At 51.8% G+C, this 16,202-nt stretch overlaps 1 protein-coding gene across 1 annotated transcript; it reads left to right on the top strand.

The window, feature by feature from the left end:
• Positions 1 to 6,108: 6,108 nt before the first annotated feature.
• On the top strand, positions 6,109 to 9,893 carry GPR61 (G protein-coupled receptor 61). Its single transcript, XM_019492466.2, has one exon. The coding sequence runs from the start codon at positions 6,518 to 6,520 to the stop codon at positions 7,895 to 7,897; it is 1,380 nt and encodes a 459-aa protein (XP_019348011.1). The 5' UTR covers positions 6,109 to 6,517; the 3' UTR covers positions 7,898 to 9,893.
• Positions 9,894 to 16,202: the final 6,309 nt, after the last annotated feature.

Raw genomic sequence — 16,202 nt, forward strand, 5'->3', positions numbered from 1 at the left:
TCCTTGTTATACATGGGGAAACTGAGGCACCGAGAAAGGGAAGTGATTGCCCCAGGCCATGCAGGGAGCAGTGGCAGAGCCAAAGATGAAACCCAGGGGTCCTGACTTCCCAGCTCAATGTCACGTGTGCTGGACTGTGGGCTCCCATCTGGAGATCTGTGGGGTAATAAGCATCCTTTGAACACTGCTCTACAGCCCGGTCACCCCCATCTCATTCTCAGCCAAGAGTGATGGGAGGGGAAGGGACATTTGGTTTTGTTGCTTTTCTGGCTGTAATGACCAGATTGCTTCCTGCCACAGAGGCAGATTCCAGATGGACTGAGCCAGTGGTGCGCCCATTCAGCCTTTACCCTTCAAGGGAGACTAAGGCCTTGCTAAAGGTCTACAAACAGAGGGAAGCAGCTGGGAGGCTGCTTTGGGATGGTCTGAGATCTTGATTTTCAGAACCTGACCATGCTTCCCCTTCCCACACCCGAGGCTGGTTGCAGAGTAAACTGTGTGACTGCATCCCTCCCCTTTCCCAGGACATGCGCTGGAGGTGACTGTGCTACCAGGCTGAAGGCTCACCCAGGTAGACACTGCCCGCGGACACTTCATGCTGGTACCGTGACATAGTGATATGGGGCCTGAGCTTCCTGGTCTGGCTGTGCTCCAGCACCCAGCGTGATGCTAGGACACTGCTGTTGGAGCGCTGTTCTCCACAGCTTGGACATGTCATCTATGCCCACACCACAGGAGGAACAGACTGGTGGAGGGACAGCTTAGCCTGGGCATGCTCCCATCCCTGATACCCCAGTCCAGGGTGAGATGTGCTTTCGCTTTTGCAGGGATGGGGGTTACAAGCCGGCCCTGGATAGATCTATCAATGAAAGCTGTTCGGGCTTGTGGGGGTGTTGTCGGGTCTGTCATGACTTTAAATGGAGGCTGACTGCTTTCCAGGCACCGCATTAACCCACTCTCTTTATACCCAGCCCACTTGCTGTGATAGGCTGTGCATGGGGAAAGAGCCCAGTGTGCCAACCTGCAAAACAGAGGCTTTTAGGACCCAGAAGCTTTTATGGTCTCCAAGCTGCTGGCTGCCTCTCATCCTTCACTGCAGTGGCTCTGTGCATCAGCTACAGTGGAGGAGCATCAGCTGAGTGGTACCTGGTACTCTGGAAACCTGCACAGGAAAGGTATGAGCTGATGCCTGGACTGGGGAGAGGGCCAGGCTGGAGACCTCTAGGCTAGGTGGTTGCCAGCATTTCTCTCTGCACCCCCAGGCATTTGGCATGCCTCGCTTGCTGGGTGAAACGCACAGAACCAAGTCCGCTCTCCTGATGGAAACTGCAAGAAGCCAGGATGGACCTGGAGACAGGCAATGGGGGTCCAGATGCCTGGGACTCGAGAATCCATTTTAACGGAGAGGCAAGGACCAGAGCTGGGTGGGGGCAGCCCTTCTGGAAGTCAGCTCAGCAGCACCAGCGCGAAGGAATGAGCAGGGCCAGCCTGGATTTCTCTTGGCTTTCCTAATCCTGCTCTCTTCCCTTCCACCTCTGGGCAGGGCCTGCTGGGCAGATGCTGCAGCCCACTGCATGGGCGGGCAGCGCAGGGTAAGAGAGAGGGTGTGGGCACTGCCTGGACCTGGAGATGTACATTGATATTGCACGGGGAGGGGGGCATTCGTAGAATTGATGGGAGGCTGCAAAGTCCCAGGGTGAGGGGAGCAGGGTGGAGACCCGCCTTGAGCAAGTACTGGGGGAACAGATCTGATAAGGGCAGGCTTTCAACATGGCACTCTGTGGGTGCCCACTCCAATGGGAGGCAGTCCAGCGTTAGGGGCTTAAGAAAGCAGAGCATCTCGTGTTCACAGGCCAGCTGGGGCCTTGCCATCAAGGATCTGAGCAGCAGGAAGGACCTGGAGCTCAAGAGCTGCTCCTTCAGCCGCTGCTGTGGAGCTGTTCAAACTGTGGAGAGAGCAGGGAGTTGGGGTGGGGGCTGGTGCCAGCCAGGCAGGTATCCTGCATGCCTCAGTGCCCACGGCCAGATGTTTCACAGGAAGGGTTAAATGGCCCTGTTCAGTGCACCTGTCAGGCTGCACTGTCCCCTGGAAGCACAGAGGAGCTGATGCTCTGAAGCATGAAAATGGATAAGCATCTGATTCCAGTCGGTGCCTCTGTGGGGACTGGGCCCAGTTGGTCCCTGGTGCCAGTGGGTGTGACTCCAGTGAGTTGAACGTAGACGCAGTGGCCTGCTGGAAGGCTGGGTCTGAGCTGCTGCTCTTACACAGATGCCTTTGCCTTTCTCGAACCTCAGCCCTTTGCCTCAAGCAGTGTCGCAGTGTTGGGGAGGCAGGGCAGGGGTATCTGCTGAATACATACGGTTCCCCTGGTAGGGAAAGCACTTGGTGATACAGGCCCAGCAGTCATTCCTCAGGTTCCCCTGTGGGTTCCTGGACACCCCCTGATGTGGGCACTGAAACTCCCCATAGATGACAGACACATTCTTGGGGTGGACTGAGTACGGACAGAGCCACCTCCAAGCCCTCTTTGTGGATTGAATGCACCTCCCCTCGTTGCACGCTTTATGCCAGCCACAACCTGGCCAGTGCTTCTGTTGTGCCAGGCCCTGAAGTGCACAGCCCCAGCCAAAACCCACAGTGGCACCTTTGCACTGAGCTCCCATCAGCTCTCATGACCCAAGGGCTGTGTTAGCCACTTTGTGCAGGGAAGAGTGCAGGTATTTCAGGAGTGGGTGACCCCCAAGGTATGATGCAAAGGGCTGCTGTGCTGCAGGACATGTGCGGGTGACGTGGAGGCATCCTTTTTCTCTCTGAGTTGATGGCAGTGCAGTGTGTCGTGCTGCAAGGAGCAGTGTGACTGACTTAGTAGGGGCACACTTTCCTCAGAGGCAGTGCCAACCCTAATGCCCCACCTGACCAGGAACTTTGAAGGAGCCTGCCCTGACTCCCCTTAGTGCTCTGTCCCAGGATACATTACAGTGGAAGTTAATTACTGGCATCGCCAGGCCCCTCTACACTGCTTGAGTGCTGTATAGGAGGCTCAGTGCAGTGGAGACCTGGGCCCTAGGATTTTAACAACATCAGCATTTATGCTAATTGTACCACATCCAAGCATGCCATCTCCCTTTACTTCAGCCCCACTGTTGTGAGCCAGGTAGTCCATTAGTATTTGCCTATATAAGGATGCCTGACTGCTCAGCTGATGCCCAGTTTGGTAATAGCTCTAGAGCTGAATGCCATTAGGAGTCAATATCTGGATATTCAGACTGCTGCCACTTTCTGCATATGTTGGCCCTACTTATTGAAATGTTGCCCTGTCTTTTCTTGTCTCATAGGTGGTCTCTTCCATGGGTGCTGCCCTTCACAGATCCATTAGCCCAACTTTACCAGTGGGCTAGCTTTCCACCTGAACAATCTGTACATTTAGCAATCAGAATTCAGAACCCGAAATTCAGCTGGCATAAAATCCCCATAGCTCTGTTGAAGTCAATGGAGCTAGGCCCATGATCGCCAGCTAAGAGAGTCTGGAAGTGTTGAGCTCTCCCATTCCAATCGATTCAGTACACGTATTGTACTGATACAGCTGGTATTTCAATTCTCCTTACATCAGTGTCCAGCAGAGGATGGAAGTTTCAGTCCATGAAGGATTTCAAGATTTTGTCATGTTTTTCTTTTCATTCTGAATCAGAGCCAATCTTAAAAATGTCAAAATTCTCCCCAGAAGGAAAGTCCCAAAGCAATTTATTGCAGGTCATGTGTTGAAGTGCTTCATTTTGACCTTTAAAAAAAATTCATCCAGTTATAATATTTCAAATATTTCAAAGTTTCAGAAATAACTTCTGGAAGCCAAAAATTGCTTAAAAGTGAGATGCTTAAAATTGAATCATTTCATGCTAAAAATGTCAAAGCAGGAGGTCTCACTATTGCCAAGATGTTTTTCCCTGTAAAGAAAACTTTCGTGCCAGAAAGTTTTCAAGAAAACTCATTGAGTTTTGTCAAGTGTTTTGTTTTTCTTTCTGCCAGAACCGTACTTTCCAATGGACTCTTGTTCCATAGGCGCTTTTTCTACCAGATCTAGCCAGAACTTATGGAGGCACATACGTTTCCATCTCCAGTGGCAGAAAGTTTCCTCCTTTATATAGCACACGATCCAGGGAAGTGGTTTTTCCATCCCCCTACTTAGCTAATTGAACCAGATTTGTTAGTTTAGATAAGTATTGTGGCATTTCTCTTTATGGTTTTCCTTTTTCCACTTGATTTGGAAGTTGAAACTCATGGGCGACACCAAGGCAGTGTCTGAGTAGAGGGAGCCTCCTGAACGCTGGAGTGCCTGGAAAGGGGACTCTCCTTAAGTATGCATGATCTGGTAAAATAGGCCAAGCTTTTGATAATGGAGAGTTCCCTGAGATTTACTGTACCTTGAAAATGGGAAATGGAGTAGGGAATACTGGATAATACCTTTAAATCTTTGGGTGCCTAAAAAATGTGAAATCCCATAAGATTCACTGAATGTCTCCAAGCTTACAGATGCCCTAGAAATAATTGGGATACTCATGAGCTGCAGGATCTCTTGAGCCCGCTGAAACTTCCAGGCTATGGGATCTGATGAGCTTGGTCACAACCCCTGGTGACACTGTGGAAGGTGAAGCTAAGTCCTCACCTTCCACCTAAGACGATGCAAGTCATCACAGCTTCATTAACTGACCAGGACGTAGGCCCATTCAGAGCAGCCATGCTGATTTATACCAGCTGAGGACCTGGCCTGAGAAGTATTGCAATGATGCTTTCCAGGCTAGTTAAGGGGAGAGTCTTTAGTTTCATGGTGGGGATGGCAGTAAAAGGTTGGAGGAGCATCAGCCAGGAAGATCTGGAAATGCTCCTGGCTCTCTGGGCATGGCTGTTTCTAAGGTCTTATCTCCCCTCTGTTGCCTCTTGGATATGGCATATGGAGAAGCTGTTTGCAATTCTCAAGCAATCCTCAAGGTTCCCAGGGTGGTGAAGAAAGGAGGAGAGTTCAGACAGGGTTCATGCCAAGACTCCCATAACATTGCTGTTGAGCTGGAAGGTTTCACTGATGAGGTGAAAAGAGCATCTGGGCATAGATATCAGTAGGCTTGGCCAAAGATAGAGGCTTCAGAGGTGAGTGCATGAAGCCCATAGATGCTGGGCATTTCAGACCTGAGATAATCTCACTTCAGTCCCTAATACCATAATTAGATGGGTCTCTGCTCCCCTCCCATCCTGGATCTTGGGGATGTGAAAGAGAAGCCAGGACTCAAGGCTGGGGGAAGCCCCGGGGGCAGCAACAGGGCGGCTAAAGTTCTACCTGAAGCAGGGGTGTATCTAGGGGAGAGGGGGTGCACTAGTGCACTTGCACCACTTTGATTCCTGGTCCACCCAAAGTGTAAAACCAACTGCCTGGCAGTGGCAGCAGCATTTCTAGTCAGGCAGTTCTGAGGGATTCAATTGACTTCATGGCTCATTATAATTTATCTGATCCCTTCTAAACTCTTCATTCCACCGGTAAGGACCCTCTCTTCTTTGTAATGGTCGTCATGTTCCACCAATCAAGCTAGCCTTTGTTTTGCTGTTCTGCTGTCGGTTCACTGCTCCTGGTAATGAGGCTCCTATTTCACAGCCCTGCAGTGTTTTTAACTCATTCCAATGAAGTTATATTTATTTTTGCTTTTATTTTAAACTGTGTTATGTAGCCCTAGGCTCTTTGCAAGCTTTTAGTTTGGTTTTTAATTAGAGAAAAAATATGTGTTGTTTTTGCATATGATGATGCACCTCACCATCTGCAACTTTTCAAACTTCTAGATCCACCCCATGACCAGAAGCCAAGGGGCTCCAGATTTAGTAGCAGTCTGGAAGCTGGGGATGGAATCTGAGCCCTGCCCTTGGTGTTTAGCTTTGGGGTCTCAGTTCAGCAAAGCCCATGAAGGTAGGCTTGAATTTAAGCATGCACTTTGGTTTTCATGTTCTTGGAGGAATCAGGGCCTTCTTCAGCAGAATTCCCATTGTCAGCAGGAGCCCCAGATTCATCCTGTGACACTTGGCTTGTTTGACATGGTGATTAATGCATAGTTGCATTCCTTTCTAGGTGCCAAGTTCTGCTTGGAGAACAGTGAACAGACAAATAAGATATAACAAGGGCTGTGAACTAGAGAGGGCCCCTTAGCCAGCGCAGCGCTCCATCTGCAACTACATGGCTTTTCTGGACTGCTGCACCTCACCCACTTCAAGACAGTCGAGCAGGATGCAAACAAAGATGCCAAATTAGAAGCAGCTGAGGAAGATGACGGCCAGTCTGATCCAAAAGTGCTGGAAGGCATAGAAAGCCTCACCATATGGACTTGCCCTTTTGGTCCTTGCTGCTGGTACAGGAGGCAGTGAGGATGTGACTCCACGGGCTGGGGCTGCTTATTTGTTGATGGCTGATTCTCTCTGATTACTCTCTGGGGACCCAGAATAGGATGGGTGATGGACCTGTGAGGGGAGGTTCTGCGGGCATCAATGCCAGTCTCCATGGAGCCGTCGCTCCCCACTCAGTGGGCGTGGAACTCCTCCAGACCAGGACGACTGCTCCAGATGTCCCAGAACTCCGCACATCCCAATTCCAGCCTGGACACCAAGACCAAGGACGTGGCCTCAGAGTCTGTGGGGCTCTTCTTCATGCTCTTGATTGACCTGACGGCCATCATGGGCAATGCTGCTGTGATGACTGTCATCATCAAGACGCCCGCGCTGAGGAAGTTCGTCTTTGTTTTCCACCTCTGCTTGGTGGACCTCTTGGCAGCCCTCACCCTCATGCCCTTGGCCATGCTGTCCAGCTCTGCCCTTTTTGACAGCACCATCTTTGGTGAGGTCATGTGCCGCGTCTACCTTTTCCTGAGTGTCTGCTTCATCAGCATGTGCATCCTCTCCATTTCAGCCATCAACGTGGAGCGCTACTACTATGTAGTGCACCCCATGCGCTATGAGGTCAAGATGACTGTCAGCCTGGTGGTCTGTGTCCTGGTGGGGGTGTGGATCAAGGCGGTGGTCATGTCTGTCATCCCTGTGGTTGGGTGGCTGTCCCCCGATCGCTTTGCCAGCTCCCCAGCCCCCCATGGTCGAGGCTGTTCGCTGCAGTGGAGCCATAGTTCTTACTGCAAGTTCTTTGTGGTTTTCTATGCTGTCTTTTATTTCCTCCTGCCAGTCCTGATCATCCTTGTGGTCTACTGCAGCATGTTCAAGGTGGCCAGAGTGGCTGCCATGCATCACGGCCCACTTCCCACTTGGATGGATACCCCACGGCAGCGGTCAGAATCGCTCAGTAGCCGGTCCACCATGGTGACTAGCTCCGGAGCCCCTCGGACTACTCCACAGAGGACGTTTGGGGGAGGGAAAGCTGCTGTCATTCTCCTGGCAGTGGGAGGGCAGTTTCTTTTCTGCTGGTTGCCCTATTTCTCTTTTCACCTCTACACAGCCCTGAGCTCCCAGCCTTTGCCTGGCCAGCAGGTGGAGAGTGTTGTCACCTGGATCGGCTATTTTTGCTTCACTTCCAACCCTTTCTTTTATGGGTGCCTCAACCGGCAGATCCGCGGAGAGCTCAGCAGGCACCTCACCTGCTTCTTCAAGCAGCCGCCGGAGGATGACCTCAGGCTGCCCAGCCAAGAGGGCTCCATCGAGGAGAATTTCTTGCAGTTCCTTCAGGGGACAGGCTGTAACGCAGAGACCAGGAACATTCATGCTCACGCCAGTCCCAAGAGGGACCAGCCCACCATTGACTTCCGAATCCCTGGACAGATTGCCGAGGAGACCTCGGAGTTCCTCGACCAGCACCTAAACAGTGATATCACCGTCCCTGACAGCTACATCAGGACAGCGCCTTCGCCCAAGCCTGAGCTGTAGCACTACTTTGCACTTGACAATCTCGTTCTATGAATGTGTGGAACAATGCAGAAGCCAGCTGCCAGCGGCAGTGGTGGTGGTGGTGGTGAATACCAAACCCATCCATGGTGACTGAATCTGCATCCTTCTGCCTCAGTGCCCAACCTGGAAAGCAGCAGGGCCTGGTGTTTGAGTCCTTCTGGTTAGTTTAGATTGGTGTTGTGGCATTTCTGATTAATCCCTTTTTCACTTGGTTTGGAAGCAGAAAGAGTCCCAGGCTCCCCAGACTTCCTCTGTGTCCCTTGCAAGTTTCCAAAAGAGCTTTGACATGGTTTGGTCTCCATTTCCATTTCCTCTTGACCCTTTTTACTCTGATTTCTGCCCTTTTCCCATCCCAGTAGGAAAATAAGGAAGACAGTGGGCTTCCCAGCACTCAACCCTGCAGCTCCAATGGTTTTCCCAACCTGGGACCCCATTGAGGAGAAGGGGCATGTTGAAGGAAGGGAGAGATGCCCTTTGCTGGTGTTTGACTAAGGCATGACCAACCCTCCCCCATCTCTGGGAGCATCAGGGGGAGAGGGCATTGAGAGGAACCAGTGCAAGCCAGGATTGCAGTAGAACAAGTGGCCTTTTACCTCCAGTTCCCCACAGGTTTCCTTTGAACCAGCACAGTCTCCTCCCTTGCTCTCCATCTTGCACGCCCTGAGCTGGGCATGGGCTCCAGAACAATTTCCTTCCTTCTCCTTTGGTCTTCCAGCAATCCCCACCCAGCTTAGCCTGTCCTGGCCTGGCCTTTCTCCATCTCCTCCAAAGTGCTGCTTGTGTTCATGGCCCCTGCCCCAAGGGGGAGGCAAGGCCCAGGAGCAAGTCTCTTCCCACTCCGGCTCCTGCCTGAGGGGATGCTTTTCCCCAGGTGAGAGTGACTTGGGTGCTGAGCCCAGGCCACACTTTTCTCCATCAGTGCTGCTTTGTGGGCCTGGAGGGTCTCACCCCTTTGACCCCAGCAGCACATGGCCCAGCACAGACACAGCCTGTTCCACAGCCCCAGGGACCACGGGGTCACAGCTGTCTGGCCGGCGGTGCCCATGCCTCTCTGAGCCCAGGCAGAAGCTCTCTCCAGGCTCCAGGTGGGGGGCAGAAAACAATGATGGTGGTTTTTGTATTGACCTGGATCATCTTTTCCTTCTCAGCACCTGCCTCTCCTGTCTCCCCTCCCATGGCAGTGGGGTCTCTAACTCCAGAAGCACAGGCAGCATGAGGGGCCCAGGCAGAGCCTGGGCTGTGGGATAAAGCATCCCTGCTGGCTGGCCCATGGTGGACTCTGCTGGCTGGGGGAGACTCTGGAAGTGCCGATGCCTCCTCATAGCGAGGTCGGATTAGAGCTGGGCTGAACCTACGCTTTTGCCCATTGCACAGCTGCCACTACAGGCACGAGGGGTCCAGCTGCATCTTTCCAACCAGGCCCCATGCTGGAATAAATGGTTGTGGTCCTGGCCTGCTGGACAGACCCTAGTGAGACAGCAGTAGTTGGGGTCTAGCAGGACCTGAGTAGTTGGGATATTGGGTGGTGGGGAGGGGGACCACGCTGGTTTGGATTCTCCTCTGCTTTCCCTTCTGGCATTCATCTCAGCCAGCGGGCAAAGAGCTCTGCAACAGGGATCAGCCGGCAGTCCTCAGCCTGCTGGAATCAATGGCCTTACAAACCACCACTGATTGCAGCAGAGCTAGGGAGCGGCCTCTTGTGGCCAGTGCCCCCTTCTCTGCTGGGCAGGAGGGCAGGGAATCACAGGGAGAAGAGACCAGCCCTCCTTTGGGATTTGATGATGCACTAATCTTAATCCTGGGGGTCCTGCCTTCAGAGCCTGTCAGGGCTGAGTCTGGCTGTGAGCCTCAGGCTGCACAGCCCCCTCTGCACTCCGACCCTGGGTCCTGAGTTGGCTGGCTGGGACATGCCCCAGCAGCCCTGTCTGACCTCCATCACTGCTTCCTGAGGGGTAGGATGTGAGGACATTTTTATGTCGGACGGTTTCATCCTGGAGCAACAAATAAAACTATTTATTATGAAATGTGCCTCCCTGTCTGTGAGGGACCGGACAGGGGTTGGGCATCTGATCATAAACCCCTGAATAGGCTGGACAAGAATCCTGGCCAGCCTTGATGGGGCTGCTGGTCAGGCTGGTTTGAAGATGGGGCTAGGAGTCACCTGGTAGATCTGGCATTAGGAGAATCCAGTGTATCTGCTCCCCATGTTACCTTGCAGCATTTTTCTCTGCAGATCTTTGGAAGGAGCACTGTCCAGCAGGTGCAGCATGGGCTTCAGGGTCCAGGTCTGGAGAGTTGGGCTCCACTCCAGCCCTGCCACAGAGCCTCTCAATGGGCACGTCACTTTGGCTTAGGTTCCCAGAACTAGTGGCCTAAACTTTGAGGGATGAAGCATGCTACATTGTGGTGGCAGATAGTCGGGGCATCGTGCTTGGACTCCAGAAGCAGGTCTTTGAGTTGCACGCTGGATTCATTCCAAAGGTAAATGAACACTCGGTCATTCAGACTGGCAGGTTTAAGGTAGCTGGGGGTGCTGCTGGCCACGGTGCTCCCCTGTGTACCATTGTCTATGGAGATGGTTATGCCTCAGCCACACTAGCCCAAAGGGCTGATTGGGTTTGGCGGATCTTTGATTTTTATCCATAGATCTCAAAGGGCATCATAAAAGCAAGGAAATGCTAGAAACACCCCCCTTCCCTACCTCATGACAGCAGGAAGACTAAAGGCACAGAAAGAGGAGTGACTTGGCTAAGGTCATACAACAAGTCAGTGGCAAAGCTTTGGAGTATAGCACTCACTCAAGTGTCCTGACTCAACCAGCAGCGCCTGCAAGGCAAAGGGCTAGCATAAGGCACTGTGCTCTGACTTGTACCCTCTCTGGAGTGGGAGACAGTAACAGCACATTTTATTCCAGGCTCTCAGGTTTCTCCCATATAGACAAGCTGAAATGATCGAGGGCAGAAGAAAGTGCAGAGAAGTTTGGTGTCAGAAGGCCAGTGGAAGAAGCCAGTGACAAGAATAGAAGTGAACCATGAAGGAAGGCATTGTGGTCTAGTGCAGCGATTCTCAACCTGGGTGCCTTGAGAGCTTTTCAAGGGAGCCATGGGGTGTCATTCAATGTTAGCCCTAGTAGGTGTGTAAACGTGACGCACAAGATAAACCCACTGATTTCAAATGAGAATCCACAGCGTTAAAAACCTTCCGACCTGCTGTGCCCTTTCTCAGTTCTTTGCAATAGAAAAATTGCCACATTATTTTTCCATAGTCAAAAACTGAGTGAAGACTAAGAACCGGCATTTTCCCCGGGCTGCTCTGAGCCTAACAAGGAGTGCCTTGAGTCTAAAAAGCTGAGAAACACTGGTCCAGTGGTTACAGCAGGGGTGTGTGAAGGGGTCAGAACTCCTTGATTCTACTCCCAAACTCTGCTACCAATTCACTTTGTGCCCCAGGCATGGCCTGTCCCCTCTTCGCCTCCATAAAATGGGGACAGTTGTATTTAAGTATGTTGCCCAAGCAATGTGTAATTCAACCCCCACACCACAGCAGTGTGTAATTCAACAATGCAGGTGCTAACAAACACAAAGTGCTTTGAGGTCCCATAAGAAACAGGCCTTGGATCTGTGCAGATAGTGCATATTATTTTGCAGCTATCTAGTTGGTCTAATAAAAGATAGTGCCTCTTCCTCAGGAGTTTTGGATGCCGTGTGACAACTCATACACCCTTGGGGACAGCCCACAAGCAGCTCAGCAGGCAGGGAGCAAGCACAAGGGGGGATCCATCCACTGCTGCCACTATCCTCAGATGATCTGGGAATGGAGGGAGCCCAAGGGCTGGTCCTGCAGGGAGCATATGCACAGGGTGCTAGGGACAGCAGTGGTGGGTGGGTTCCCCCTTCCTGCACTCTCCGTGCCCCCCGCAGTGGTCCCTCACACACAGGTGGGTGTGGGGGTCTACACAGCCCCACTGGATCTACCCCTGTCCCCACACAGCACGAGGTCTGGCCTTGGACTGCGTGTGCACCAGCCCATGACTGCACGCATCTGTGCTTGTGATCACAGACCGGCTCCCAGTCCCTGCTGCATGGCCTTTTCTCCCCCTCTGCTTCCCCCTCACATCCCTGGCAGATCCATCTGCGCTGACCTTTCACGCTCACAGACACTGGAACCGTTTAAGCCCCCTGGGTGTGTGCTTGCTTGATGATCACTCATCCCTTTGTGAGGAGGGACTCCAAAAATAGCCTTCTCTGAAGACCACTTCCTTCATCCCCTGGGTGTGGGCTGCCGTCGATCACGAGAGCTGGGGAAAGAGCGTGTGTTGTGCCATCTGAGTGGTGAGTCATCCTCACCTGGGTAACAGGGACCCATCTCAAGGGAGATGCTGTGAAGGACAGTGGCCTGGAACCAGGAAGGAGCCACTCCTTTCAGGACCGCAGGGTTTCTTTGGTCCTTCTTCCTCCTTCCCCGTGGCTGTGGGAGGGTCTTGTCAACATCATGCTGGATTGGGGAACCACTGCTAGGGCTCTGGAAGTCCCTTTTCATTCCACTCCACTTCTCTGGTAAGGGCCTCCTCCTTGTGTGAGAGGGGAGTTCAGCTGGTGATGACCTCTCTGAGCTGAGATTGCCAGCAGATGGCAACTGGAGCAAACTGGCTGCATCTACATGAGATGGTTACTGCGCAGTCATTTAGTACTTGCATACCTGAGTACTGAATGACTGTGCAGTAACCAGCATTACTGTGCAGTAGCATCCCCACATGGCTTCACGGCGATCCTGACTGCACAGTAGCATCGTGTCACAGTAGCATCGCATCACAGTTCATGCCCTGCGACGCTCCTGTACAGTACTAATGAGCTACTGCGCAGTAAGCGTCTCGTGTAGGCGCAGCCACGGTGTCCAACCTGTGCATTTCAAATAGCCTACTATTGTCAGATTGTCATTGCCAGCCCAGTCTGGATATGAGCCAGCTGCACAGCTCACTGGTCATCCCCTGAGCCACCCAGAACTCCCCTCCCATCCAAACTGTGCCAGTCTGTCCTAGCTTGTCCTGGCTCTGGTCCTCTTTTCCCAAGGGGCTGTTCCCCTGCTCTGTCTATGCAGGCTGACATCTTCCCCTAGCACCTACCTGAAAATGCACTCCTAGCCAACAGGCCCTTCTCTAGTTAGAGACTACTGTTCACTCTTTCCTGTTTGTGTCCTAGTGATATCCTTGTCCCATGAGCAAGAGAGCAGGGGCTGATTTCCAAGGGGGGAGACCTCTGCTTTTAAACTCAATATCAGTGGTTCTCAACCATGTTGGCACCTCTCACTGGACTCGAGGCTCTCCCCATAACTTTGGTGAGTTGAATAGCACCTCATTTCAAAACTAACTTTTGAACTAACTAAAAAACTTTTGAACTAACTAAAAAAAACTACCATGCTGACCTCCTTGCAGATGGGCTGGGCAGTGATGATGAGAGAGAAGCCAGGCAGGGACAAGCTTGAGCCCACGGATGTCTGCTTATCTCTCCACACCCTGTGGCACCCTTCAAAGGATCTGGTGGCACCCCAGGGTGCCCTGGCACCCTGATTGAGCATCTTTTCTACCTGCAGTTCCAGGGCACAGTCGGCAGGTGGCACTACGAGCACAGCAGTGCCAGGAACGTTGCAGGAGCAAGGGCTTTTTTTGGTGATTTCTTTCTTGGGGCCAGGCATAGAGCTGGGAGAGATGTTAGATAAGGGGGCATGAAGTGCCCTTCATTTCACTTCAGGCATGAAGTGTTCCTACATTTGCCGTTTCAGCTTCTAAGCAATGTTGCTGTTCCTTTTCCCTCTCCCATGTCCTGGCCTTTCTGTTGTCCTGCACTCTCCCCACCATGCCCAGTGTGTGGGGACTGCCTTCCTAGAAGGGTGTAGCAAGCACAGCTCATGTCTTGAGCTCTGGTGGCATCAGCTAACAGGTGCTGTGGACTCAGTAGCAGCATGGGAGACTGCTAGGATAAGTCAGACCTGGAGGTGATCCTGTTTCTCTGACTCAGAACTGAACCAATGTCCCTGGGGTCCTGCTTACATTTCACCTGGTCAAGTACCAGCAGTTTACTTACCCCTCCCTGTTCCCCTACCTTGCAGTTTCAGTTGGATACAGATGCAGCTGTCCTTAATCATTGGGCAGCTCACCAGTTCTTCTCTGCAGAAGTGACTGCATCATACTGGTGGCTGAATTGATGTGGAAGTGTTTGTAAAGGGTTTGGGGATGAGGGTTTTCATGCCTGGCATCATTCCTAGGAAAGACTCTGCTTCTGATGAGCTCCATCCTGATTAAAACAATCAGGGCTGGAGGAAAGCATCTGGAAATGCTGTAAATGCACCCGGATGCACACATCCCTCCCCTGCCTCCTAAATAAGCTGACCAAAGCAGTGGTGGGGGTGTCAGCATACAGCTCTTCCCTCTTTACAAGTGTTGCATGGCCCTTTTGGGCTTCAAGATCTTTTCAGTGCCCCACCAGGATTGCTGGTGTGCAAGTCTTCTCCTCTGTAGCTCTTATCCATTTAGCACAACCTCCTTGCCTGGTCTCTTCTCTGTGAGTTTCCATCTCATTGTAAATCTTCCTTGCTGCTCGAAGCCTCTGTATTGATCCCAGCAATGGGAGAACTTACTCACCCTGGCCAAGCTTGGGTGTCTCTAGCCAGTAGTCTCCTTTTCAGGCACCTTCTAGTCCAGCCATTGCTGGGATAGCTCCAGATTTCTTTCTCTTTTGTCTTGTTTAGCAGGAATCTATGGAATCCAAGGAGCCCATCATGGAATTTCCTTCTGGCTCCAGGTGTCATGGAGAATATTTAGCAGCAGAGGGAGGTAGAAGGCTCTTTATGGCAATACATTTCTTGTTTGATGAACAGATTGGGGAAGGATGGTGACAGCCACAATATTTCCTGTGTGGGGGCTGTTCTGGGAATAGCCACCAGAACCAGCCACCTCTTTCTGAATAAAAGAAAGGGGCTGTATTCCAGTTGCTAATGTGGAATTGAGCATAGTTATCTACCAGGACGTGGGGAGGGATGGCTTGAAAGCATTGTAGGCTACAAGATCCTAGATCTCTAGGGAAAGGCATACAACACTAGCAGTTAGTCAGGGCATCAAGGTTCATACTTGAGGAAAGCATGGCTTGGGCATTTTGCAATGGGCAAGGAAGACCTTTTGCTTGCAGAATTCCTAACTGCATTTCCACCTGTAGCTGTGGCTTAGTTGCTGTAGCTTAGTGCATTGTCCCATGTAAAGTGTATTTGGTGTATTGCAGGTTGGTTCCCCCTGGTTTGGACTCTTCCCCAGATGCGCAGTCAGGACAGGAGACACTGAGTGGCCCCAGGGCAGGTAACCTCAGCACTGAACACTTTGTGGCCCCAGCCCAGGGCTCAGGGGTGACAGATCTGCTTTCCACAGGCCCATTTTTCTTCCAGTTACCAAAGACAACAGAGTGTGATGTTGCCACTGCATGTTACTTGCTCAGTACTGTTGCGTGTGAGCCAGCAGAAACTGAGCAACACCAGTGTTCATCCAGTTGGGGCTGCAGTGGACTTGGGGAGAAGGGCCCGCCGTGTTGCAACATGGCAACAAGGCTTGCCATGTTACAACCCTAGCAGTACCTGATCTCACACAGGATTCAGGCTCTTAGCACTGGCAATGTCAGCCTGGGGCTTTTACTAGCACCAGACTCAGGACAAAAATCTCTTGCAGATGGAAGGGTTCCTGTCTGGTACTGGACCCCTCTGCAGTCTTCTAGGAAAGAGAAGATGAGTCTTCTGACGCAGTCGCACATTGTACCCTCTGTGCTGCACAGCAGGTGTCTGCCAGCGCTAGAATCATAGAAAATGAGGGCTGGAAGGGACCTCAGGAGGTCACATCTAGTCCAACCCCCTGCTAAAGGCAGGATCAGCCCCATCTAGATCATCCCAGACAAAGTTTTGTCTAGCCAGGTCTTAAAAACCTCCAAGGATGGAGCTTCCATCACCTCTCTGGGTACCTGTACCAGTGTTTTACTACCCTCCTAGTAATAAAATTCTTCCTGATATCTAATTTAAACCTCTCTTGCTGCAACTTGAGGCCATTACTCCTTGTTCTGTCATCTGCTGCCATTGAGAACAGTCCAGCTCCATCCTCTTTTGAATCCTCCTTCGAATCAGGTAGTTAAATCCCCTCTCATCTTCTCTTCCCTAGACTAAATAAGCCCAGTTCCCTCAGCCACTCCTTATAAGTCATGTGCCCCAGCTCCCGAGCCATTTTTGTTGCCCTTCGCTGCACTCTCTCCAACTT

Source organism: Alligator mississippiensis, chromosome 14 (assembly GCF_030867095.1).
Source record: "Alligator mississippiensis isolate rAllMis1 chromosome 14, rAllMis1, whole genome shotgun sequence".
In the NCBI taxonomy this organism is placed as follows: domain Eukaryota; kingdom Metazoa; phylum Chordata; order Crocodylia; family Alligatoridae; genus Alligator; species Alligator mississippiensis.

What these genes read in the sequence shown, in the direction of transcription:
- GPR61 (XM_019492466.2), top strand. Translation starts at nt 6,518, where the DNA reads ATGCCAGTCTCCATGGAGCCGTCGCTCCCCACTCAGTGGGCGTGGAAC.